This window comes from Panthera uncia, assembly GCF_023721935.1.
Source record: "Panthera uncia isolate 11264 chromosome C1 unlocalized genomic scaffold, Puncia_PCG_1.0 HiC_scaffold_4, whole genome shotgun sequence".
Lineage (NCBI taxonomy): Eukaryota > Metazoa > Chordata > Mammalia > Carnivora > Felidae > Panthera > Panthera uncia.
Window position 1 is genome coordinate 34970337 of NW_026057585.1, and position 27078 is coordinate 34997414.

Consider the following 27078-nt stretch of genomic DNA (forward strand, 5'->3'; position numbering starts at 1 on the left):
GCTCCAGGCTCTGAGCTGTCAGCACAGAGCCTGACGCGGTGCTCGAACTCACTGACCGTGAGATCATGACCTGAGCCGAAGTTGGCCGCCCAAACGACTGAGCCACCCAGGCGCCCCAAGTTCCCTTTACTTTCTAACCCTATTTTTACATTTAGGCCACTAATTCTTTTTCTTTTGGATTCTAAAATTCTCAGCCTTACAGAAAAGCTTTTTTCTTTTTTTCCCCTCTTAATCTCATTTCTTTGCTTTTTTTGGTTCTCAACTTACTACATCTTTTAGGAAGAGAATCCTATCTGACAAATTTACATGTTCTCTCTTAATTAGGATCATTGGCAAATCAAAGCCCTGGGAGGATTTCAGAATAGAATTTTTACACATTTTTTGTCATGCATTTCTTTGATTCCTGTTACCTATTTTTTTTTTTCTTTTAGAATGGTGTACATTTATAGAAGAAGTACCATTTCTCTTCCTGATGTTACTATAGAAGAAAATCTTGAGTAGAAGATATATTTTGAAATCTATTGGTCCAATTTTTAATGGCTTCCTAATGTTCTCAACTGCATGACCACTTAGTATCCATATATGTTGGTAGCTGTATTCTTCAAGAGAGTCTTGGAGCTGATAGTATCTGATATTTTAGCACTTCAACTTCTAGTTTAAGTGTGAGGGAAGCTGTGTCGGACCTCCAGCAGATTTCTGGGAAACTCAAGATGATTTTTCTTTTTGCAAAGAAGTCTAAAAAGACAAGAAATGTAGACTAGAAAGTTTCTTTTCTCATGCTTTTGCATGAAATCCACACTCAGAATGCATGAAATGAACCAACTAATTGAAATATAATTTCTGCAAGGCCTAGCTCCACCCCGAACCTTTTTCTTGCTATTCAGAGTGGCCCAGCATGCACAAACATGGCTATAGAAAAAGGCATTGCTCTCTTAAAAAAATAAATTGAAAATAGGCTACGGTACTGCACTACAAAAGAGGGCCAGGTAACACAGATTCCCATATTTCCTGTACTATGTGAGAGATGCAGAAAAGTGAAGGAATGGACCTGGATCTTAAAGACAATTCAAATTCATTCATTGTAGATAGAGTGACCATATAATTTCTTATCTAAAACAAGGTGGCACTTTTTTTTCTTTTGTTTTTTTAAATTGAGATATAATTGGCATACAACTTTATATTTCAGGTGCACAACATGATGGTTTGATATTTGTGTATATGGTGAAATAAATTTTTATTTCTTGTCATCAGAAATTTTAAGAGTTGTCTCTTAGCTACTTTCAAATACATAATATAGTATTATTAACTGTATTTCCTGTCTTGTATATTACATCCCCATGATTACTAATTTTATAACTGGAAGTTTGTTTTGACTCCCTTCACCCACTTTGCCTATCTCTTCTCTCCTGGCAACCACCAATCGGTTCTCTGTATCTATGAACTTGATTTTGTTTGTTTGTTTTTGTTTTGTTTAGATTCCACATATAAGTGAGAACATATGGTGTTCGTCTTTTCCTGACTTATTTCTCTTAGCATAATCCCATCAAAGTTCATCTATGATCTGTGTTACCGCAAATGTCAAGATTCACTCCTTTTTAGATGAATATACATTATATATATATATATATATACACACACACACACACGCACACACACACTATATATATATATATATACACACACACACACACCATATAAATAAATATATACACCATTATGTATATTACCAATATATATTACATTTTCTTTATGCATTTATCCACTGACAGGATACTTAAGTTGTTTCCATATTTTGGTTATTGCAAATAATGCTGCAATGAACATGGGGGTGCATATATCTTTTTGAGTTAGTATTTTTTTTTTCCAAACTAGGACACTTCTGAGAGTGAAATAAGATGCTAAATAATTATGCTGGGACAACAGGCATAAAACAGAACTATCCTGGGGAAACCTGTACAAATAGTCCACCTTACGCAAGCCATAAATCATCTGTAGACTCTGCTAAGACCATAACACATTGTCTAGAGATTATTATGAAGAATTTGTGTGGAAGTAGGGAGCTGCTTCATGGGGGTGGGAGTGAGGGATAGTCAATCGAAGGTCTGTTTGCAAAGCAAGGAAGCAGAAGTGGCCCTGTGTTAATGTTTTCCCCTGGGAAACTGGGAGGCCCATTTGGCAACCTCATAGAGACACCAGAATGTTTTGGAGTCCACCATAGTATTGTCGTTGGCGTGGGTGATGACTGAGCTCACCGAAAGGAGAATCTAAATGTTAAGTTTTCTTGTGCTCATCCATTGATTGACACATTTCTTCCTGAAAAACAGGTTTCTTTTAAAAACAGGGTAGTCTCACCCCAGTAATGCTGCTGTATTAACTACATTTAGGAGACCATATGAAAATTTGGGATAAGGACCAATTCATGTCTCATGGTTCTTTCAAAATGTATATTTACCTGATTCTGAAAAGGATTTGAACAGGAAAGAGAACTCCGTGGATATTTACAAACTATTTTTAAATGGGGCAGGTATTTCTGATCACTAGCATTTTGTTTCACTTTACAGATCAAAAGCATAGAAACTTTTGCAATGAGCATCTGTGAGCATTTCCTTTCCTCTTTTGACCATGTCATCCGAGCTCAAGTCTACGTGGAAGAAGTCCCCTGGAAGCGTCTTGAAAAGGTTTGCTCAGTTATTTGTGTTCTCGGTTTAATTAAAGAAATTGGCTTTATGACATATGCTGAAATTTTACTGGAAACGATTTTTTGTTCCTAATTTTCAGAATGGAGTTAAGCATGTCCATGCATTTATTCACACTCCCACTGGAACGCACTTCTGTGAGGTGGAACAGATGAGGAGTGGTAAGAAAATATTTTTCATGCTTTGATTCTACAATAGCAATTTCAATATTTTTTTCTTCCAAACAATTCCGTTTATTAATATCGAGGAAAACTGTTGAGGATTTTGAAGGCATTTAAATCTGAGATGGGAATGAGCACTGTGACTCTGGAGTTTATTTATTTATTTATTTATTTATTTATTCTGGGATTGTGATGCCTCCTGTTTTGGTTTTCTTTTTCTTTTTCTTTTTTTATATTTTATTTATTTATTTATTTATTTATTTATTTATTTATTTATTTTTAATATATGAAATTTACTGTCAAATTGGTTTCCATACAACACCCAGTGCTCATCCCAAAAGGTGCCCTCCTCAATACCCATCACCCACCCTCCCCTCCCTCCCACCCCCCATCAACTCTCAGTTTGTTCTCAGTTTTTAAGAGTCTCTTATGCTTTGGCTCTCTCCCACTCTAACCTCTTTTTTTTTTTTTTTCCTTCCCCTCCCCCATGGGTTTCTGTTACGTTTCTCAGGATCCACATAAGAGTGAAAACATATGGTATCTGTCTTTCTCTGTATGGCTTATTTCACTTAGCATCACACTCTCCAGTTCCATCCACGTTGCTACAAAAGGCCATATTTCATTTTTTCTCATTGCCACGTAGTATTCCATTGTGTATATAAACCACAATTTCTTTATCCATTCATCAGTTGATGGACATTTAGGCTCTTTCCATAATTTGGCTATTTTGAGAGTGCTGCTATAAACATTGGGGTACAAGTGCCCCTATGCATCAGTACTCCTGTATCCCTTGGATAAATTCCTAGCAGTGCTGTTGCTGGGTCATAGGGTAGGTCTATTTTTAATTTTCTGAGGAACCTCCACACTGCTTTCCAGAGTGGCTGCACCAATTTGCATTCCCACCAACAGTGCAAGAGGGTTCCCGTTTCTCCACATCCTCGCCAGCATCTATAGTCTCCTGATTTGTTCATTTTGGCCACTCTGACTGGCGTGAGGTGATATCTGAGTGTGGTTTTGATTTGTATTTCCCTGATAAGGAGCGACGTTGAGCATCTTTTCATGTGCCTGTTGGCCATCCAGATGTCTTCTTTAGAGAAGTGTCTATTCATGTTTTCTGCCCATTTCTTCACTGGGTTATTTGTTTTTCGGGTGTGGAGTTTGGTGAGCTCTTTATAGATTTTGGATACTAGCCCTTTGTCCAATATGTCATTTGCAAATATCTTTTCCCATTCCGTTGGTTGCCTTTTAGTTTTGTTGGTTGTTTCCTTTGCAGTGCAGAAGCTTTTTATCTTCATAAGGTCCCAGTAATTCACTTTTGCTTTTAATTCCCTTGCCTTTGGGGATGTGCCGAGTAAGAGATTGCTACGGCTGAGGTCAGAGAGGTCTTTTCCTGCTTTCTCCTCTAAGGTTTTGATGGTTTCCTGTCTCACATTCAGGTCCTTTATCCATTTTGAGTTTATTTTTGTGAATGGTGTGAGAAAGTGGTCTAGTTTCAACCTTCTGCATGTTGCTGTCCAGTTCTCCCAGCACCATTTGTTAAAGAGACTGTCTTTTTTCCATTGGATGTTCTTTCCTGCTTTGTCAAAGATTAGTTGGCCATAGGTTTGTGGGTCTAGTTCTGGGGTTTCTATTCTATTCCATTGGTCTATGTGTCTGTTTTTGTGCCAATACCATGCTGTCTTGATGATGACAGCTTTGTAGTAGAGGCTAAAGTGTGGGGTTGTGATGCCTCCCGCTTTGGTCTTCTTCTTCAAAATGACTTTGGCTATTCGGGGCCTTTTGTGGTTCCATATGAATTTTAGGATTGCTTGTTCTAGTTTCGAGAAGAATGCTGGTGCAATTTTGATTGGGATTGCATTGAATGTGTAGATAGCTTTGGGTAGTATTGACATTTTGACAATATTTATTCTTCCAATCCATGAGCAGGGAATGTCTTTCCATTTCTTTAAATCTTCTTCAATTACCTTCATAAGCTTTCTATAGTTTTCAGCATACATATCTTTTACATCTTTGGTTAGATTTATTCCTAGGTATTTTATGATTCTTGGTGCAATTGTGAATGGGATCAGTTTCTTCATTTGTCTTTCTGTTGCTTCATTGTTAGTGTATAAGAATGCAACTGATTTCTGCACATTGATTTTGTATCCTGCAACTTTGCTGAATTCATGTATCAGTTCTAGCAGACTTTTGGTGGAGTCTATCGGATTTTCCATGTATAATATCATGTCATCTGCAAAAAGCGAAAGCTTGACTTCATCTTTGCCAATTTTGATGCCTTTGATTTCCTTTTGTTGTCTGATTGCTGATGCTAGAACTTCCAGCACTATGTTAAACAACAGCGGTGAGAGTGGTCATCTCTGTCGTGTTCCTGATCTCAGGGAAAAAGCTCTTAGTTTTTCCCCATTGAGGATGATGTTAGCTGTGGGCTTTTCATAAATGGCTTTGATGATGTTTAAGTATGTTCCTTCTATCCCGACTTTCTCAAGGGTTTTTATTAAGAAAGGGTGCTGGATTTTGTCAAAGGCCTTTTCTGCATCGATTGACAGGATCATATGGTTCTTCTCTTTTTTTTTGTTAATGTGTTGTATCACGTTGATTGATTTGCGAATGTTGAACCAGCCCTGCATCCCAGGAATGAATCCCACTTGATCATGGTGAATAATTCTTTTTATATGCCGTTGAATTCGATTTGCTAGTATCTTATTGAGAATTTTTGCATCCATATTCATCAGGGATATTGGCCTGTAGTTCTCTTTTTTTACTGGGTCTCTGTCTGGTTTAGGAATCAAAGTCATACTGGCTTCATAGAATGAGTCTGGAAGTTTTCCTTCCCTTTCTATTTCTTGGAATAGCTTGAGAAGGATAGGTATTATCTCTGCTTTAAACGTCTAGTAGAACTCCCCTGGGAAGCCATCTGGTCCCGGACTCTTATTTGTTGGGAGATTTTTGATAACCGATTCAATTTCTTTGCTGGTTATGGGTCTGTTCAAGCTTTCTGTTTCCTCCTGATTGAGTTTTGGAAGAGTGTGGGTGTTTAGGAATTTGTCCATTTCTTCCAGGTTGTCCAATTTGTTGGCATATAATTTTTCATAGTATTCCCTGATAATTGTTTGTATCTCTGAGGGATTGGTTGTAATCATTCCATTTTCATTCATGATTTTATCTATTTGAGTCATCTCCCTTTTCTTTTTGAGAAGCCTGGCTAGAGGTTTGTCAATTTTGTTTATTTTTTCAAAAAACCAACTCTTGGTTTCGTTGATCTGCTCTACAGTTTTTTTAGATTCTATATTGTTTATTTCTGCTCTGATCTTTATTCTTTCTCTTCTTCTGCTGGGTTTAGGCTGCCTTTGCTGTTCTGCTTCTATTTCCTTTAGGTTTGCTGTTAGATTTTGTATTTGGGATTTTTCTTGTTTCTTGAGATAGGCCTGGATTGCAATGTATTTTCCTCTCAGGACTGCCTTCGCTGCGTCCCAAAGCATTTGGATTGTTGTATTTTCATTTTCGTTTGTTTCCATATATTTTTTTAATTTCTTCTCTAATTGCCTGGTTGACCCACTCATTCGTTAGTAGGGTGTTCTTTAACCTCCATGCTTTTGGAGGTTTTCCAGACTTTTTCCTGTGGTTGATTTCAAGCTTCATAGCATTGTGGTCTGAAAGTATGCATGGTATGATTTCAATTCTTGTAAACTTATGAAGGGCTGTTTTGTGACCCAGTATATGATCTATCTTGGAGAATGTTCCATGTGCACTCGAGAAGAAAGTATATTCTGTTGCTTTGGGATGCAGAGTTCTAAATATATCTGTCAAGTCCATCTGATCCAATGTATCATTCAGGGCCCTTGTTTCTTTATTGACCATGTGTCTAGATGATCTATCCATTTCTGTAAGTGGGGTGTTAAAGTCCCCTGCAATGACCACATTCTTACCAATAAGGTTGCTTATGTTTATGAGTAATTGTTTTATATATTTGGGGGCTCCGGTATTCGGCGCATAGACATGTATAATTGTTAGCTCTTCCTGATGGATAGACCCTGTAATTATTATATAATGCCCTTCTTCATCTCTTGTTACAGCCTTTAATTTAAAGTCTAGTTTGTCTGATATAAGTATGGCTACTCCAGCTTTCTTTTGGCTTCCAGGAGCATGATAAATAGTTCTCCATCCCCTCACTCTCAATCTAAAGGTGTCCTCAGATCTAAAATGAGTCTCTTGTAGACAGCAAATAGATGGGTCTTGTTTTTTTATCCATTCTGATACCCTATGTCTTTTGGTTGGCGCATTTAGTCCATTTACATTCAGTGTTATTATAGAAAGATAGGGGTTTAGAGTCATTGTGATGTCTGTATGTTTTATGCTTGTAGTGATGTCTCTGGTACTTTGTCTCACAGGATCCCCCTTAGGATCTCTTGTAGGGCTGGTTTAGTGGTGACAAATTCCTTCAGTTTTTGTTTGTTTAGGAAGACCTTTATCTCTCCTATTCTAAATGACAGACTTGCTGGATAAAGGATTCTCGGCTGCATATTTTTTCTGTTTAGCACACTGAAGATATCGTGCCAATCCTTTCTGGCCTGCCAAGTTTCAAAAGAGAGATCAGTCACGAGTCTTATAGGTCTCCCTTTATATGTGAGGGCACGTTTATCCCTTGCTGCTTTCAGAATTTTCTCTTTATCCTTGTATTTTGCCAGTTTCACTATGATATGTCGTGCAGAAGATCGATTCAAGTTACGTCTGAAGGGAGTTCTCTGTGCCTCTTGGATTTCAATGCCTTTTTCCTTCCCCAATTCAGGGAAGTTCTCAGCTATAATTTCTTCAAGTACCCCTTCAGCACCTTTCCCTCTCTCTTCCTCCTCTGGGATATCAATTATGCGTATATTATTTCTTTTTAGTGTATCACTTAGTTCTCTAATTTTTCCCTCATACTCCTGGATTTTTTTTATCTCTCTTTCTCTCAGCTTCCTCTTTTTCCATAACTTTATCTTCTAGTTCCCCTATTCTCTCCTCTGCCTCTTCAATCCGAGCTGTCGTGGTTTCCATTTTGTTTTGCATTTCGTTTAAAGCGCTTTTCAGCTCCTCGTGACTGTTCCTTAGTCCCTTGATCTCTGTGGCAAGAGATTCTCTGCTGTCCTCTATACTGTTTTCAAGCCCAGCGATTAATTTTATGACTATTATTCTAAATTCACTTTCTGTTATATCATTTAAATCCTTTTTGATCAGTTCATTAGCTGTTGTTATTTCCTGGAGATTCTTCTGAGGGGAATTCTTCCGTTTGGTCATTTTGGAGAGTCCCTGGAGTGGTGAGGACCTGCAGGGCACTTCCCCTGTGCTGTGGTGTATAACTGGAGTTGGTGGGCGGGGCCGCAGTCCGACCCGATGTCTGCCCCCAGCCCACCGCTGGGGCCACAGTCAGACTGGTGTGTGCCTTCTCTTCCCCTCTCCTAGGGGCGGGATTCACTGTGGGGTGGCGTGTCCCGTCTGGGCTACTTGCACACTGCCAGGCTTGTGTTGCTGGGGATCTGGCGTATTAGCTGGGGTGGGTAGGCAAGGTGCACGGGGGGTGGAGGGGCAGGCTTAGCTCGCTTCTCCTTAGGTGATCCACTCCAGGAGGAGCCCTGTGGCAGCGGGAGGGAGTCAGATCCGCTGCCGGAGGTTTGGCTCCACAGAAGCACAGAGTTGGGTGTTTGCTCGGAGCGAGCGAGTTCCCTGGCAGGAACTGGTTCCCTTTGGGATTTTGGCTGGGGGATGGGCGAGGGAGATGGCGCTGGCGAGCGCCTTTGTTCCCGGCCAAGCTGAGCTCTGCCGTCCGTCCGGGGGCTCAGCAGCTCTCCCTCCCTTTGTCCTCCAGCCTTCCCGCTTTCTGAGCAGAGCTGTTAACTTATGACCTCCCAGACGCTAAGTCGCGCTTGCTGTGGGAACACAGTCTGTCCGGCCCCTCCGCTTTTGCCAGCTGGACTCGGGGCTCTGCTTGGCCGGCGAGCCGCCCCTCCGCCCCGGCTCCCTCCCGCCAGTCCGTGGAGCGCGCCCGCCTCGCCGCCCTTCCTACCCTCTTCCGTGGGCCTCTCGTCTGCGCTTGGCTCCGGAGACTCCGTTCTGCTAATCCTCTGGCGGTTTTCTGGGTTCTTTAGGCAGGTGTAGGTGGAATCTAAGTGATCGGCAGGACGCGCGGTGAGCCCCGCGTCCTCCTACGCTGCCATCTTCCCCTCTCCTCGACTCTGGAGTATATTTAAAAACAATCTCCTCCTTTATCGTAAAAACATAAAAATGAAATAATACATTTTGCGAGAAATCTAGGGGTTGAGTGAGGTAGATCATTTTTATTACCTGATTCTGAGGTGAGGGGGAAAAAAAAGGCCTGGGCTGACAAAACCCCAAATCTCTGAATGTTCTGACCAGTACTTTTTGGACTATACCATGCTACTAATTATCATTACCTTTATAGGAAATAGTAAATAACAATCACGTTTCCCTGACATTTTATTTTCATAATAATAAGACCACTGTTATTATTATAATTACTATAGAACGAACCTCATTTAAATAGCAATGACAATTCTGTAATTCTTTGTGTTCACTAAGAAATTTAAAACTTAACCACGGAACATAATTACAAGACGGACCTTATTAGTACTGAGGATTGAACTTACCAAATATCAAAATTCCCAAAGCTTGTCTTCCACTGTTTGGTTAGGATTGTCAGAGCGGGACAATAACTGGCCAGAGGACCTCTAGGAACTGTGGAGCCGAATGTGGTAGAAAGGTCTCCATCCTAATAAAAAATGAACTTTCATGATCATTATAAATGGAGAGTGTGGACTCTGAACTTTTTTCCTTTTCAATCATTCTTCTCTTTCTTCTCCTCTCTTTTCCTCTTCTCTTCCATTCCTTTTCTTTTCTGTATCTCCTCTTTCTTCTCTAGCTCTCTTCAATAAGAATTTGAGATAGCATCTCTTAAACATCAGAAACATTATAAACTTAATAAAATAGAAGTCTTTTCTCATTCTGAATTCTATTGGATAAAGCCCTTCCTCAGACAGTTCTAGTGTATTAGCTGTTATTTAATATTTTTTTGCTATCTGTATTAAATTCTAGGCACAGCCAGGGACGTCTTGGTGTTTGATTAACAGTTATGTAATTTTTGCCATATAAAGGAGACTGAATAACTAGTTGTTATATTAAGTTGAAAAGATAATGATTTCTTAATCCCCCAAATGTGTAGTCATATATATTAACTGGCTGATGGAGCTGTTTGTTAGTTAAAATAAAACTTACTTTTCCTTCCTTCCTTCCTTCCTTCCTTCCTTCCTTCCGTCTTTCTTTCTTTCTTTCCTTCCTTCCTTCCTTCCTTCCTTCCTTCCTTCCTTCCTTCCTTTTGAATGTGACTTTGGGGGAGAAAGAGAAGGAAAGTTTCCCTAACTCCCCAGGTCAGTGTTTTCCTTCTCAAATCACATCATGTTTGTAAAATTATAAACTCTAAGCTGGCATAGTCCATCAGAAATGTAATGCAAGCCACGTGTGTAATTTAAAAATTTTCTAGTAGTCACTTCAGGAATGCAAAAAATAAATTACTTTTAATAATATATTCTATTTAATCTGATATAGTTACAATACACCTTAAGTATGTAATAAAAATAAATTACTAATGTAATATTTCACATTCTTTTTTAAAAAGTTAAATGTTTGAAACCCTGTGCGTATTTTATATTCACAGGACATCTCAATTCACATTTACCATATTCCAAGTGCTTAAGAGCCACACGTGGCTAGTGGCTACCATATTGATTAGCCTAGCTCTAAACCATTTTTAAGTGATTTCACAACATTTAGCATAGCATATTCCTCTTTCAACTTTCAAGTCTGTAAAATAATAGTTCTAGATAAGGTCTAGAATTCTATTTTGGGAGAGCTAATTAAAGAATAAGAACATGTTGAAATACTATTCATTCAACAATTGGATTTTGAGGGCTTTTTATGTAGCCTAGGGCTGTAAATTCAGAGTTGAGTAAGACTTTCCCTGGCCCTAGTGAGTTTGCAGTAGATGAATAGTAGGGGATAGACTTATAAAAAGATTTATTGCAATATAAGGGCTAAAAACTGCAACGAGGGCATCAAAGTTATGCTAGGGAAGCAAAGAGGTGCAAAAAACTGTCTTCCTAGGAAGAGTCTGGAAAGCTTGACAGGGGAGGAGGAAATATTTCAATTGACTTTTGAAAAATGATTCAGAATATGCTGGGCACAGAAGAGGAAAGAAAATTACAGGTGGAAGAAACAGAATGTTATCTAGGTAGGAGCATGAAAAAGTGGAAGAGGGAAACTAACATAATTTGGATATCTGCCTTATGCCAACCACCATCCTGGACAAGTGATTTTAGTGTTGAAAGGGCAAAGCATTTGAGGAACAGTAGCAAGTTCAAAGGTCTAGTTCTTAGAATGTAAGGAGCCAAGATGTATGTGAAGAGGTTGGTTTGGGCTGGATTTTGAAGGGCCTCACGTACCATACTAACAAGATGAGTGTAATTTGGAAGTAGTTTTACGTGGCAGTAAACCATACGTATTGGATCAGACTATACCGTATTTGAATTTGAGCTCCATTACTTAATAACTTTGTGACTGTGAGTTACTTATGCTTCTTCAGTGGTTTTCATTTGTAAGATGAGGATAACAGTGTCCACCTTAATTTCCCAGAGAATTAAAGGAGATAAATATTAATATGGAGCATTTTAGCACAGGACCTGGCACATAGGAAGCATTCCTTAAATGATAGATACAATTGTTATTATTTACGATGGCAATAGAGACCCAGGAAAGGTAGGTGTGTGTGTGTGTGTGTGTGTGTGTGTGTGTGTACTATTCGGTAATTCTGATGAAGGTTATGGTAATCTGGCTGCAGAAACAGGCAGTAGAGAGACATTCAGAAACTTGTTGCAGAGATGGAGAAATGATGGAGTCAGATCTAAGGCAGTGAGAAGTAGAGATGGAGAGAATGACTGCAGAGGTGGAGGAGGGCATTATGTGAGGCATTTCTGAAGGGTACTGAATGAGCCTGAGTGATTGGATAGGGGTGGAGCTTGGAGAGAAGAAAGTTGCCCTAAAGTCGAGGGCTTGGGGGAGTTGGCTAAGGAGAACACGTATGATTAGAAAGTGTTCAGGGGGAAGCTGGTGATTTGGGGGAATAAGAGATAGAAATAGATTTGCAGACCATCAACAGACTGATGGTAGGTAAGGCTGTGGGCAAGAAAGAGCCTTTCCAGAAAAACATGTGAAGCGAGAAGAGGAAAGTGACAGGTCCCAAGGGAAATTCCTCAGTTTATGGGTTGGGCAGTTTAAAAAATTAGAAGAAAGGTCAGAGAGATAGAAGGAAGATTGGAGAGACTGGTGTTGTGGAGGCAAAAGAAAAAATAAATTAAGAAATCGGGGATAGTTATTGTGATAACAGGATGCATAACACACAGGATCCTATGCAGTGGCTCCATACAAGAAGTTCATTGCTTTTTGTAAAAGTCCAGTTCAGTGTGTGTGTGTGTGTGTGTGTGTGTGTGTGTGTATGTGTGTGTTTGCGTGCACTCATGTTGAGGTAATGTTCTGCTCCAGGAAGTTACTCAGGAACCCAGGTTGATGCAACCTAACATTTTTATCCTTACTTTCTTTGGGTCACCTTGAGAATAGATCCCCTTACCAGACAACCAGGAGAGGAAAAGAGCTTGGAGGAGCAAAGGGAGGAGACAAACCCCCTCCAGCATAACACCAGGCCTGAGAATAGAGCGCCACACTTCTCCAGGAAGGAACCTAATCTCTCAGCCCCACCCAGCTGCAATGGAAGCTGGGAAATGTAGTCTAGCCAGGTACCTAGGAGGAAGAAGAAATAGATTTAGTAAATGACAAGCAGTCTTTGTTATGGGAAGGTTCAGAAGTGTGGATTAAAAGAAAGTGGAACAGTAAGTGTGCAGTTTGGTAAATGGATCACTGGTGCCTTCCACAAGAATATTTTAGCAGGGCCCTGTGGAGTGGCAGAGTATAGGGCTCTGCTGATCCTAAGAAGAATACAAGCCACTCTTCATACCCTTGTTCTTTCCAGGAATTACCAGGAGCTATCATCAGCCTGAATTCTAGTCACCTGTTTGCTACAGAATGGAAAAACTAGTCACCATAGTAAGACCAAAGCTTTTTCTTTCTGCAGAGAGCCACAAAGCCTCAGCATACTGCAGTTGTTGTGGCTGTGTTCCCAGAAGCTCCAGCTTGACACATCTAGAGTCCAGAGTCTTTCTGATATCATGTAGGGATGGCAGGGATCAGGGAGCAGAAGAAGCATCTATTGCCTTAAGCGTATGCAGTATATGTGTGTACATGTATATGAGTGTGTGTATATTCTAGTGTTGTGTATATAAAGATGACATTTGCACTCTGTCCCTATTTGGAGAGTAAAGATCTATGATCTTAGGAGAGCAAAATTTAATTCTTCATTTGCTTTTTATCCAAAAGCTAAAACTGCAGATATTGTGAGGTAAGTCAATGTACAGGCATTGCCATAAGAAGTGCCCTTGCATAGGCTTAACTGAAGAAAGCAATCATTACACACACACACGCACGCGCGCGCGCGCCCCAATTCACATGTCAAAGACTGTTACAAACCTGTAAGCAATGCTTTTGATGAGGGGCTAGTTGGTGAGAATTCTGCCCTGTTAACACATGTACTTAATCACACATTTAGCCATGCGGCTCCCAATAGGGACTTTTCCCAGCAGGATATGTAACTGACAGACTGGATTCTTTCTTATCAATTGAACAAACATTTATAGAAAGCCTACTGAATCTCGAGCACCATTTTAGACCCTGAGAATTGCTGTAAAACTCCCATTATACTCTTTTCTTAGTGGATATTTGAAAGCTACATCATTAAGTGTACTTTTGTCTGTTTCAAAGTCTGTTAGTTCCATGGGAGAATCTGGAAGGGAGAGACGAATTTTTTCACGCAAAGGGATGAGGACTGTAGTTATGTTTGTGACTTGCCAAACTCTGAGAGAAGAGCTAGGCTGTCCATGTGATGCAAGTTGTTAGTTTGGGTGTTCTAAGGAGACTGGATCTTCCAAGCTCTTTCTTCCGTGTGTCTCCCTAAACTACAAGCATAGCTGAGTCTTGAAATCACTGGGATGGTTGAGTCACTAATTTGGACTAAATGGTCCCCCCAAACCTCCGCATTATTTGAATTATAACCCACAATTCTTTAAGAATCAAATTCCTCCCAATCTGCCACTGAGTATAGAAATTCATCTGGGGCACCTGGGTGGCTCAGTCGGTTAAGCATCCGGCTTCAGCTCAGGTCATGATCTCACAGTTTGTGAGTTCAAGCCCCATGTCGGGCTCTGTGCTGATAGCCCAGAGCCTGGAGCCTGCTTTAGATTCTGTGTCTCCCTCTCTCTCTGCCCCTCCCCTGCTCTCACTCTGTCACTGTGTCTCTCAAAAATAAATATTTTTAAAAAAATTAAAAAAAAAAGAAAAAATTCAGCGAAAACAGAGCCAAGTAGATGGTAGATGGAAAACACATCTCAACTAAGAGATATTGTCTTCTGGTAGTAAAAAATAAAAAGATCTATTGACATGGAGACCAGGGGGGCATAGGAGGTGGTTTTAAGGGGAAAAAAGTGATGAAATTGAGGTCCTGGAGGACAGTAATTTCAGAGGCGTCAAGCTGGGCAGGTGGAAAAAGTGAGATGGAGGAAGGGGGAGACCCAGGACCTTTTCGATGTCCTGTGTGTGCCCTTTGTGGTGTCAAACTGAAGCACTCTTCAGTTTCTCCAAAAGAAGAGTTTTTGGTAAACACAAGTCCTTTAAACTCACCTCAACCACAACCTTGCTGTACAAAAGCCCAGTTAACTTCCTCCCACATGGCTGATGCCATCTTTCCCCTTCCAGAATGGCGTGGAGGGACCTTTCACTCTCCCCGCATGAGTGAAAGGGACTCCCAAAGGCAAATGATATTTAGTTTTCACTTTTTCTAGCACTTTACAAGTTTGAGGTTTTCTACTAGAATGATTTAATATGGTTTTAAAATATCCTCCTTTTAGCTATTTGTGTCCTTTTTGGAGGTGTTAAACATGGAAGCAATTATCCTGTTCATGACAGGATTTTTTTCCCCCTTGGCTCAATAAAGCTTTGTGCTTTGTGACACCTGATGCGTAGGTAAGGAATTGGGCTTATTTTCTATTAATTCACAGTGAGTTTCTTTCCCTTAGAGAGCTAAAGGGTAGGATGTATGCTTCTCTGAGAGATAAACCACAATCTGTTAAGTGTGTAGGAGGACACTAAAAGCTAGCAAAGATTATGTTCTAGCAAAGTAAAATGTGAAAATCTTCCTTTTGCATTACCCTATAACCATGGCATAAAGGCAAAAAAAAAAAAAAAAAAAAGCTGATTAAGTGGTTTCGTGACAAATAACCTAGAAAAGGACAGTCCTTTTGGTTGAAATAATTCTGCCAGTCTAAGCTGAAGTTGTTTTCAGAGTGCGTGAGCCACTGTACTTTTTAGCCGATGGGTCCATGATTCTGAAAGGCTCAGGTTCGTACCAGTGTTCAGAAAGCTGGGGCACCGCCAACAGGGAATATAAAATAAGCTCTTCGATTTCATCCAGAGTGTCTAATGTGTGCCAAGGGGGGGGCAAATCATATTAAAAGAGAATAGGGTTTTTGTCGTTGTTCTTCATAGAACAATGAGCGTACCAGAGTAGATGGTTTGTGTTCTGCCCAAACTGTGGCCATAGTTAATTGTCGTTGGGAGCATAAAACATTTTATTCTATGTGAAACTGAGGCCAACACACATTTAAAAATGCAACTTCTGGGGCGCCTGGGTGGTTCAGTCGGTTAAGCGGCCGACTTCGGCTCAGGTCATGATCTCGCGGTTTGTGAGTTCAAGCCCTGCGTCGGGCTCTGTGCTGACAGCTCAGAGCCTAGAGCCTGTTTCGGATTCTGTGTCTCCCTCTCTCTCTCTGACCCTCCCGCATTCATGCTCTCTCTCTGTCTCAAAAATAAATAAACGTTAAAAAATAAAAATAAAAATGCAACTTCTTTCTTCATTTTCAGATGCTAGCAAGAAAATAGACATTTAAAAAGTTGCCTAGCAGAACTGACACTCCCCAGAGGTCAATAAATCTCATCCCAGAGCTGGAGGTGGATAGAGACGGCAGGTCAGAAGTGGTTTGCAGAACCCAATGAGCCTTTGTGAAACATGAGAAATATTCACGGGTAGTTAAAGTCAATATGAAAAGTCAATTATCACAGCCTCATGGTCATAACTTTTATAAAGGATTTTCAGTGGGGCAGCCATTCTACTAAGTCCTTCATGGACGTTATCTCCGACATCTATCAAATTGGTGATCATCTCTGTTTGCAAGATGAGAAACTCAAGGTAAAGAGGGGTTAAGTAATGTTCTGAGGGGAATAGTGCTCATAAAATAGGGGAGGAGAGGCCCTGAGAACACTGAGATTCGAATTCAGGAAATCTTGAGTTGCAAGGCTGTGGTCTCAACCACTGTGCATCAATGCATCCAGAAATCCTTTTATGATTAAGACCATTGGAGGAGCCAAAGTCTTATTGGCTTATGTGGATGCTGATGACAAATAGTGCTATGTAGGAAACAATGAAATAGGTAAAATTTGCCTCTGGTTCTCATTCACTTTCTCTTTATTCCCCCTCCACGAACCCTGCTTGTTCTAACCCCATTCCATATTGCAAACTCCTTATTTCATTTCTATAGGATTTTTTTTTCTAGAAGGGATTACTGTTGGAAATAGATTATATTAGTTTATAAAGGCTTCAGAAGTCACTCCTTTATGGGGTCTTCGTATTTTAATAGGAAATGTTTAAGGAATAAAAAGTTTTTAAGACACCTAGGGGCCATTTCTAAAAATGATGCTTCGGTTTCCATTTCAGGTTAGTGGGGATGGTATTTTTCAGGCTGGGGGCTCTGTCTGAGGCTCTCAAAAAATACTATGGAAGGGAAGATGGCAACCTTCTTGTCTCCTGGAAAGAAACTGTAAAGAAATGGGAAGAGAGAGTTAAAGGAAGGAGAAAACATCATGGGGATGGGGAAGGATCCAAAAAGGAGGAAATAATGAAGTGCTGAGTTCAAATTCCACTCCTGCCAGTTTCTAGCCATGTGTCTATGGGCAAATGGTTGAAAGTCTCCTATATAAGACTATTTAATAGAGGGGCGCCTGGGTTGCCCAGTTGGTTAAGCAGCCGGCTCTTGATTTGGGCTCAGGTCATGATCTCGCAGTTCATGAGTTTGAGCCCTGCAGAGGCTGCTTGGGATTCTCTGTTTCCCTCTCTCTCTGCCCCTCCCCCCCCCTCAAAATAAATAAACAAACATTAAAAAAATAGTTAATAGAATTTGAGGATTAAGTAAGATAATAATTGAAAAAGGCAGCAACTAAATGCATGCTGATCATCAGGATGTCTTCAGCTAATGTTGATGTCCTCCCCTTCCCCTGCCATGCTGTGTATTATATTTGGGTGGGGGTGATCAAGAAGGGAAATGCTAAAGATTAGTGGAGGAGAACTGTCTAAAAGAAAAAGAGACTAAGCTGTGAAATACTTATTCTCTGATGTGAATCAATCTTGTTGCATGCATTCACTCATTCATTCAATAGACACTTATTGATTGCTTCTGCAATTCTCTTGTATTTTAAGCTTAGCCTCACTTGGGTCAGCTCTATACAGCATTTAGGAATGCTGATTTTGCAGAATCATGTCTTCACACATCCAGAATCCAATAAACCAAGGCAACTTAAAGCATTAGTCGTTGCTGGTGTCTCTCTTGGTCCTTCTTCAGATATAGTTTCCAAAGAGGACTTCAAAATGTGAAATACCATTTTAGTTGACACATTATCCTGGAGCACTCTGACCAGAACACCTTAGTTAATCAGCAGATCTACTACAAACCACTGGCCATTGCTGTCTTTGGTAGATGTACACTTGTGGCTGGGAAAATATCAAAATATGGTCATTGTTTACCTACTTACGAAACTCCACAGCTCCTGAGGTAGCCACAGCAGTTGAAGCCACATAGATGATGTAAACTATTGGATTATTAAGAGCTTCCCTGGATTTTAATTGAGGATCATGAGTTATATTCTTGTTCTTCAACTAAGACCATGTACAACATAGATGCCTGATGCCTCTGGCCCTTGAGTTATATACTAAACAGGCCAAGAAGGATAGATCTTAATCAGGACTAACTTCAAAACTGGAAAGAGATGACTTTAGTCATCCTGTCATGGCACTATGCTACTGGTGGTTTGCACCCAAGCACTCCTTGAACCTCCAGCCTCATCAGCCTGCACATACAAATAAGGGAATGGCGATGTTAATTCTTGAATTTTCCTGGCCTTATAGTTCTCTCACCACCAAACTGCTGGGTCTCCCTCGCCAAATTCTCCCACTTCCTGACAGTCGGGAGGTCTGTTTCACACGTGTTCAGGGAGACGTTTGCACCCACTGGGTACAATACCGCTTCACTGGCTCTGCTCAGCACTGGCTGTGCTAGTTATCCCTGCTCTTTGTGAAGAATGATGCTCTCTACAGAACATTCTACCCTGGGTCTTCCCAATATGACACCTGGTGCCCTGTTCTAGCCAGGCTTCACCAAACTGCCAGAGTGTGTTTCACATAGAAAAAGAGAGAATCTTTCCCTCACTCTCTCCCCCATCTGTCACCTGGGCCCTGAGCGAGAGCTTCCTGGCAGACAAGTAAATATCTTCTTCAGATTATGCCTATCACCCCTCCACCTTCCGCATTTGCCACATGAGGTGATGTCAAGGACTGCAGGAGAACCATATCATCCCCTCTATTTTTGCCAACTCTGCCCTCTTTCCCCCAGGTCTCTATGAACCAACTTCCCTTCTCCTTCAGCCAAAAACCAAAAGCCTTTATGGGTATTCACCTAGGCATATCTATGCCCTATGGGTGGGTCACTGCCTCATTGTCCCCGTCTCTATTTAGGCTGGGCCAGGTCCACAATGCTACTCATTCATGAAGTTTTCTGGTTTCAGTGAGCTGATAAACACAAGAAAACTGAGGACCTGATGATAGTTGGAGCCATCAGCCAGTGTAGATGATCAACACGAGGACTAACCCTCTCCCATCCTATAAAGGGAGTCAGAGTAGCAAACAGAAGAACTGCTCTGGGGGAGCTTACTCACTCATTTCATCGTGATTATATATTGAGCGAAGTGGAGCCCAACAAGGAGAAAGTATTTGGCCTAGACGTCATTTGTACCTGGAGCTGAGAGGAAGGTATTCATTTCTGTGGGTTTCAACACAAGACAGAGGTTTAGTCTTTGACTTTAAGTTCTGCCAGGGCAGGAGAAAGGCAGGGAGTCGTGGAATCCAGATAGAGAGATAGGTACACCACCCTCATAACTTCAGAGGAGACAGGGAGACAGACAACATGGGTAGTGAGGTAGCTCTTTGTTCAACAGTGCACCATGGTTTAGTGACCAGGATCCTCAGAGCTAGCTGTCCAATAAGAAGACACTATTTTATCCATGACCTCAGAGCCTCTTACCTTTTTACTTGAAACAGGACCTCCAGTCATTCATTCTGGAATCAAAGACCTCAAGGTCTTGAAAACGACCCAGTCTGGATTTGAAGGGTTCATCAAGGACCAGTTCACCACCCTCCCCGAGGTGAAGGACAGGTGTTTTGCCACCCAAGTGTACTGCAAGTGGCGCTATCATCAGTGCAGAGACGTGGACTTTGATACTACCTGGTAGGAGTGTGTGCTAAGGCCTGGCGCTGGCTATGCTCTCTTCCCGTTACTAAACCTACGTGGAAATCTTAGCTGCTATTAGCTAAAATGACCTTGAATGGACCACCCAAATTCCCTGACCTTTTGGGTTTTCATCGATTGTATCAGTAGTTCTCAAACATTACTGTGTGTCAGAATTACCTGGGGGGCTTAGTAGAAGGCAGATTACTGGACATAACTCCAGAGGTTCTGATTCTGTAGGCCTGGGGTGGGGCCTGAGAACTTGCACCTCTAATAAACTCCCAGCTGCTGCTGCTGCTGCTGGACCAGGAACCACACATTAAGAACCACCATATCAGGTGAGGATAATGATACTCGGCTTTACTACCTCACGGTAGATACAGAGAGGGCTAAATGAAGGTGACCAACTCATCCCAATTTTTCAAGGACTTTTCTGATTTTAACACTGACAAGTCCCACGCCCTGGAAAACCCCTTGATCGGTAGGCAAACTGGGACAGTTGGTACTCTAGGCTAAACTCGAAATGAGGTGATGTTTACAGAAGCAGTTTATAAATGATAAATGTGTTAACAACGTAAAGGTACGCCTATCGTTATAATATCCTTGGCAAGCAGGAATGAGGCCTCTGGACTCTGAGTTTGCTTTTTGACCAGGCATCTCATTCCTCTGCTGAAGTTCTCATTGCTAGAAACTGCTACTTTCTGATGAGCTAGTATCTGCCCCCTGGTAGCTTCTTCCCAGTGGTTTAGTTCTGCTCTACTCCTTTTATTATGTGATGTGTCTGAAAATACTTACAGAGAACTTCACCTCAATCTTCTTTCTCCCGAGTATTCCCCATTGGCAGCAGGCTGATGTATTTCTGTTAGAGCACAAAATTGAACATGGCAGAGTCAGGGTCTTAGCTGGGCCACCCACTCAGGAAAGGAACTTAGTGTGGATCATATAACTTTCAAGATTCCTCACATCTAAACTGGGAATAATAATAGCACCTGCCTCAGGATATTGAGAGAATTCAATGAAGCAATCACATAAAACCCATAGCACAGAGCCTGGCACAGAACAAAACCCCTAAAAACATAATAATTCAAGGAACTGGCCAGTCTGAGCAGTAAGAGGGTTGGAGTACTTGGAGGTCCTCTTCATAAGTTCATCAAATGTGATGGAGATTTACCCTGGAATGCCCAGTGGGCCCTAGTTCCAGATGATGAAGATAGCCTAGTGACACTCAATACCTTTGTTGAATAGGGTGTGTGTGTGTGTGTGTGTGTGTGTGCACGCGCGCACATGTGTGGGTAAAAAAAGGGGAAGTGAGGTGTTTTTTAGGGGGCATTACCAGATATTAATCTCTTCTTTTTTTTTTAATTTTTTTTAACGTTTATTTATTTTTGAGACAGAGAGAAACAGAGCATGAACGGGGGAGGGTCAGAGAGAGAGGGAGACACAGAATCTGAAACAGGCTCCAGGTTCTGAGCTGTCAGCACAGAGCCCGACGCAGGGCTCGAACTCACGGATGGCGAGATCATGACCCGAGCCGAAGTCGGCCGCTTAACTGACTGAGCCACCCAGGCGCCCCGATATTAATCTCTTCTAAAACCAGCAATAAAATTGTTTACTGCAGGGAGAGAAGGTCACTGCTTCTTAGCTTTATAATGCACTCCTAAAAGGCCACCCTATGAGTCCTTAGTTGTTTTTTCTGTGTTTTAGGGATACTGTTCGGGATATTGTCCTGGAGAAATTTGCTGGACCCTATGACAAAGGCGAGTACTCGCCCTCTGTCCAGAAGACCCTCTATGACATCCAGGTGCACTCTTTGAGCCGGGTTCCTGAGGTATGTTTTGTCACTTGCCATTCTGAAGACTGAGAGAACTTGTTGTGTCTCCTGTCAGCTCTGACAGAAGAGTTGAGAGTTAAAATAAGACAGTGGAAGACACATGAAAAATGACATCTGTTGTTGTTCAAAAGCTTGTTATAGCAAGTGAGAAGAGAGCAAAAAATGGAAAAATCTGTCCAACCTGAAAACATGGGCCACTGCTGTAGTTCTTTAGTTTGTCGAAAATTCTTTGGGTCCTTACAACCTGCCACAATTTAAGCCTCATATCAGGACACTCAAATGCCTTGAAGGAGGGATAATTTGGCCAAGAGTCTATGTTTCAGGGTAGCCAGAGAATGAAGGATAGATGCAGACAGATTCCATCCATCCATCCATCTGATGTTATTGAGTAGTTATTATATCTCTGTCAGCACATGAAGAATACAAAGATAAATTAGACAGTGTGCCTACCCTTAAAGGGTTCATCATTTGGTAAAAGAAGACAATAAGTAAACTAACGATCCAGTAAAGCATAAAGCATTATAGAAATACAGAGAAAGGCACCTAACTCAGGTATGGAAGATTGGGCCAGCCAGGCTTTATGGAGGGAGAGGTGTTTGAGTTGAGTCTTAAGGGTCAAGTAGGGGTTGGTTATCTGAGTTCACACTCAAGGGTGAGGGAGCATGGTAGGTATAAGACAGGAGCAGCATGGAATAATCATTTGCTGTTGAGGTTTTGGTATATGTGAAGTGCCAGGAATGAACATCTTTCCATGTGCCTAAGGATGAGGCAGAAATCAGACCAGGAGGATCTTTGTGAGCTTGTTTATAGTCTGTATTTTATTTTCAAAGCTCTTAGGAGCCACGGAGGGGTTTAACCAAGGTGTAGCACTACTGAATTTGCACTCTAGAAAGATCACTTTAAAAGAAGGGTGGTAAATTAAAAGGACAGCAGACCACAGATGAGGAGACCTGCAGGGAGGCTATTGGGAGGCAGAAATCTGGCAAAGAGGGTCTGAAGTAAGTAAAGCCATGATGGGTGGAGAAAAAGAGTACCAGTCTTAGACGTGGGCAAGAGGGATCCTGCTATGACGTGGAACTTTCCAGGATGTTTTCTGGCTATCCTTTCTCCACTGGATGAAGAGTCAGTGGGGCCAAGGCAACACATCCTTCACAGGGGCACACATCCCTTTACAGTTTCTCTGGATACCTGCACCCCAGAATTAACTGCCCAAAGAACCCTGAGACCACTTTTAGAACCTGTGCAAACCTCTTCCCCAGATCCACCCTCCGGAGGCAGATCATGCTATCAGTGTGTATACCCTTGGGCCTGCGAGTGGGCAAAGGGGTGGAAACTGCTTACAAACACTCAAGCTAGCATGTCCACATGAGGCCAAGAGAGAGGAAGGGATGGGCCAGGGGCTGGGGTCTGGCTCTTCCCACACTACAACATCCTGCATTGCAAGCAGTCAGAGAAATTTCAGTTAGGTTCTGGCTTTCCAGGCTGTTATGAAGGTATATTTGTCAAGTAAGAAGGATAGAACATATTTCACTTAAAAATTTCTTGCTTGGGGGCGTTTGGGTGCCTCAGTTGGTTAAAGGCCAGACTCCTGGTTGCGGCTTAGGTCATGATCTCATGGTTCATGAGTTTGAGCCCCACATAGAGCTCTGCATGAACAGTGCAGAGCCCGCTTGGGATCCTCTCCCTCTCCCTCTGCTCCCTCCCTGAAAAAAAGCCAAAATGTTGCTTGCCTGATTCATAACTTTAAACATCTGGCATGTGGGCCTTCAACTGTACTCTTACCCCAGGGTCTGTAAATGTTCAGGATAGGCTAGAGAGGAGGAAACAGACTGAGGAAGAATTTAGGAGGTTGACTGGCCACCACCAGGAGGCCAGTTAATATACTGAAGTTCTCACTGTTTTCTGACCCAAGGAACGCTTACTTTTCTGGAAACCGATTTTGTACTTGGAGGGGGAAAGAATGCGTCCACCATCTAATAATGGGACTAGCAGGAGACAACTGTGTCACGCAGTAGAGGAACATCAGAAAGTGTCTTAGAGATGGAGGTGGAACTTGAGTAATGGACTCACGGGCAGTTGGGTTACTGGGGAGGAGTGACAGAGAGATAGATTCACAGTTGCCCAATGTGATCCATATTACTTTGGATTCCAGATAGAAGATATGGAAATCAGCCTGCCAAACATTCACTACTTTAATATTGACATGTCCAAAATGGGATTGATCAACAAAGAAGAGGTAAGAGAACTTTAAAAATATGTAAAGAACGTCTACCCTCCTACCCCTGCACCCTTACCTGTCTTTATAAAATTGGGATGATAATATCACCAACCAAAACTCTTAACAGCTGTTGCTTTTGGAATATTTATAGTTGCCACTGATTAGAGTCCTCTTAGATTCTGGGCCTTTCAAAACCTGGGGCTGGAATGCCTTAGAGGTGGATGAATGATTATGGAGGAGGGTTGGAAGCTAGAGAGATTAAAAGACAAAGAAAGAACAGAGTGTGCCAGAGGAGACAGCTCGGAGATGTACTTCGAAAAGTGCCACACAGGGTCACAGCTTTGTTATTCTTCCATCATGAGGTAATAAAGAGAAAAAAAAGATTCTATTTCCCTTCTTTAATCATCTTTAACTTTTGACTAAGTAGTCAATTTAAGTAGCATATAAACAGAAAATGTAAACAGAAAGAAAGGAAGACTGTTTCCAACTGTAATTATAGAAAGCAAGATGAGGGGGTGCCTCCGTGGCTCAGTCGTTAAACATCTGACCCTTGATTTTGGCTCAGGTCATGATCTCATGGTTTGTGAGGCTCTGCACTGATGGCATGGAGCCTGCCTGGGATTCCTTCTCTGCCCCTACCTCACTTGCATGCTCTCTCTTTCAAAAATAAATAAAAAGAAAGAAAGAAAGAAAGAAAGAAAGAAAGAAAGAAAGAAAGAAAGAGGGAGGGAAGGAAAGAAGGAGAGAAAGAAAGAAAGACGAGGAAATGCACTTTTTGAAAGGAAACCTTGTTTTGCAAAAACACCCTGACTTGTTTTAAGCCATGGCAGAAGGTTAAACCAAGTGTGTCTGACTAGACAGCCTGAAGTAGTGTGTCCTGGGAGATTGGAACTGTCCTTCCCCTCTTGAGCCATTTTCAGAATGGTAGGATTTCTCTATTCCTGTTTCTGTCCTGCAAATTATGTTAATGGGCTCCATCGGGCTGTGCTACCACAGCCGTAGGTGGAGGCTGGGGACCAGCACTGGGAAACAAAGGCTTAGGCGCCTGGGATAGCTTCTAGAGAACTGCGAGTCACAGAGGAGAGCAACATTGATCCCAGGTCCTGTTCATTCAACTGAACAGGGAGGCAGCATCATTTATGTCACTGGAAGGAAAGGATGTCGATTATCAGAATACCATTAATTAGAATTAAAGCCCTTTAAAATAATTACCTTCTAAAGGGCAAGAGAGGGACCTGAAAGTAATCTTGGCCATGTCGACCAAAGGTAAAACAAATGGGCCCCAAACAGAAGAGGGTCAAGCTCATGACTGGAGCAGTGCTCAGCTGAGGAACCAGCAAAGAAACGAGGTCTCCTCAGGGCCCCCAAACACCTGTGACCTGCACTGATCCCAGCGCAAAGACGTGTCACAGGGCTTGCCAGGTGTGTCCCTATATCCAAGAAGTCGGACTTGCAGCTTCCTCAGCTCCCACCTGAAGCCTGCGTGGGGGCCCCGAGATGGGAAGGCCCAGATCCTTGGGGCCACGGGTCCGCGTGAAGGCACCTGAGAAGCTACACAAGTTGTCCTGACTCTGTGTCTGTGCTTTGGGGTTGGGGGGTGGGAGCTGCTCTCAGGCCCTCAGCCAGCAGGCGTGTACAGAGTGAGGGCAATGCATGAGAAGCAGGGAGTCAGGACGCACTGACAACAGCAGAGAAGTGACAAACGACAGGGTGGGAAGACAGAACATCTCTAAATTTACAGCTGTCTGAAACCACTTAGTATTGGGCTAACAGCCCTGAGGACCTCAGATGTTCCTGAAGGCGTGGTATGATCGCATTGGACATTGATAGGTGTTCAAAGTGAATTCTCAAGCAAAGGCCAAATTATGTTCACTACATTCTGTTTAAAAAGCAGAGATAGATAATGCATTTGAGAAACATTTATATCCCAGTGATTAAAACCTTTCAAACACTCTTAAATTTTCTGGACAATCAACTCATCCCTCCACTATTGCCAGAAAAATAAAGCATTACCCTGCTTAAAATAACTTGACTTTAGTGCATATACGTTTTCCTATTTAGTGAGTTTTTTTTTTTTTTATTTAATATTGATTCATAGAAAACAGGGGAGGTCTATTTTAATGCTTCTGAAGTTGCCATGTGGCTTTTCTACAGGTCTTGCTACCATTAGACAATCCCTACGGCAGAATTACTGGAACCGTCAAGAGGAAGCTGGCTTCGAAGCTGTGACAAAGTAGCTACCATCGCCAGGAGCCTACTCTCAATTGAGGATTTCCTTCAGCCTCTTGTGATGCTGGAAATCATAGCATGTAACCATGCAAATTTTCAAACTAGTATGTTGATTTATAGTGTTAATTTTCCTCCTGTATGAAAGAATTCTTCCGCTCCTAGCTCAGCAAGGTGTTTTGTGATTAGTAATTATAACATGCTTTATGGATGCAGTTTACTTTACAAATGCTACACGGTATTAGAACAGTCATAAATCAAGATTTCTTTTTAGTTGTCTTGTGCCTTCCTATCTTTGAGAAGCTTTAGAACCAATTCACTAAGAAAATAATCATGAATTAATGGATGTGTCATATCAATTACTTTGTGCACAAGTTCAAAAGTAAGCATTGTTTTCATCCTACTGATGCAAAAACTGCTTTTGGGCACTGCAGAAAATATAACGACAAAATCATCTTTTGAAAACTTTCACCATTGTGACTTCAATTAGACTGAATATTTGGATTTCTAAGAATGCTCTAGCATATGTATCACTGGGAATTTATTTATACTCTAAAAATACTTTTATAATCTTAATGTATTGGTTTTAGGACTTTTACAACTCTTAGAGAATATATAGTACACACTGAAAAAAAGTATAACTTATTTTTCTTTGAATAAGGTCTCACTTTGGCACAAAGAACCCATCTAATAAGTGCTGAGTCAATATACCAATCAATGAATCTACATATAGAAAGAAGAGGACACTCTATACAAATATCAGTGATGATGATTTCTAGATTGTGGGATTAGGAGTGATTTTTATTTTTTGCCATGTGCTTTTCTGAATCTTCCATATCTGAACATTTATTACTTTTATAATCAGAGAAATAAATATAATTGATGATTTAAAGATATATACAGACTTGACTGGTGATTATCTTTATATCAGTTGAGTAACACTATTTATATATATGTTATATATATATATACTATATATAATATACATATATGGTATATATCATATACCATAGAGCTTCATAAACTATAATTAAACTGTAATTTTAGAAACCCATGATGAAAACCTGTCCACATGAACATGGAACCTTCTTCCATTTAAAAAATCTACATTTATTAACTTTTTTAAATCTCCATTTTTATAAATGCTTACATATAAGTACTTAGTATTATTTGATAATTCTGCTTCATT

The 27078-nt window shown here is 41.2% G+C and overlaps 1 protein-coding gene across 1 annotated transcript in view; it reads left to right on the top strand.

The window, feature by feature from the left end:
* Window positions 1-26784, top strand: part of LOC125912460 (uricase) — a 37361-nt gene extending 10577 nt beyond the window's left edge. The window contains exons 3-8 of the mRNA XM_049616912.1: window positions 2562-2678; window positions 2779-2857; window positions 19428-19614; window positions 21319-21442; window positions 23598-23681; window positions 25818-26784. Of these exons, the coding sequence (XP_049472869.1) occupies window positions 2562-2678; window positions 2779-2857; window positions 19428-19614; window positions 21319-21442; window positions 23598-23681; window positions 25818-25892 (666 nt within the window). The 3' untranslated portion in view covers window positions 25893-26784. The remainder of the gene's footprint in view (window positions 1-2561; window positions 2679-2778; window positions 2858-19427; window positions 19615-21318; window positions 21443-23597; window positions 23682-25817) is intronic.
* Window positions 26785-27078: the final 294 nt, after the last annotated feature.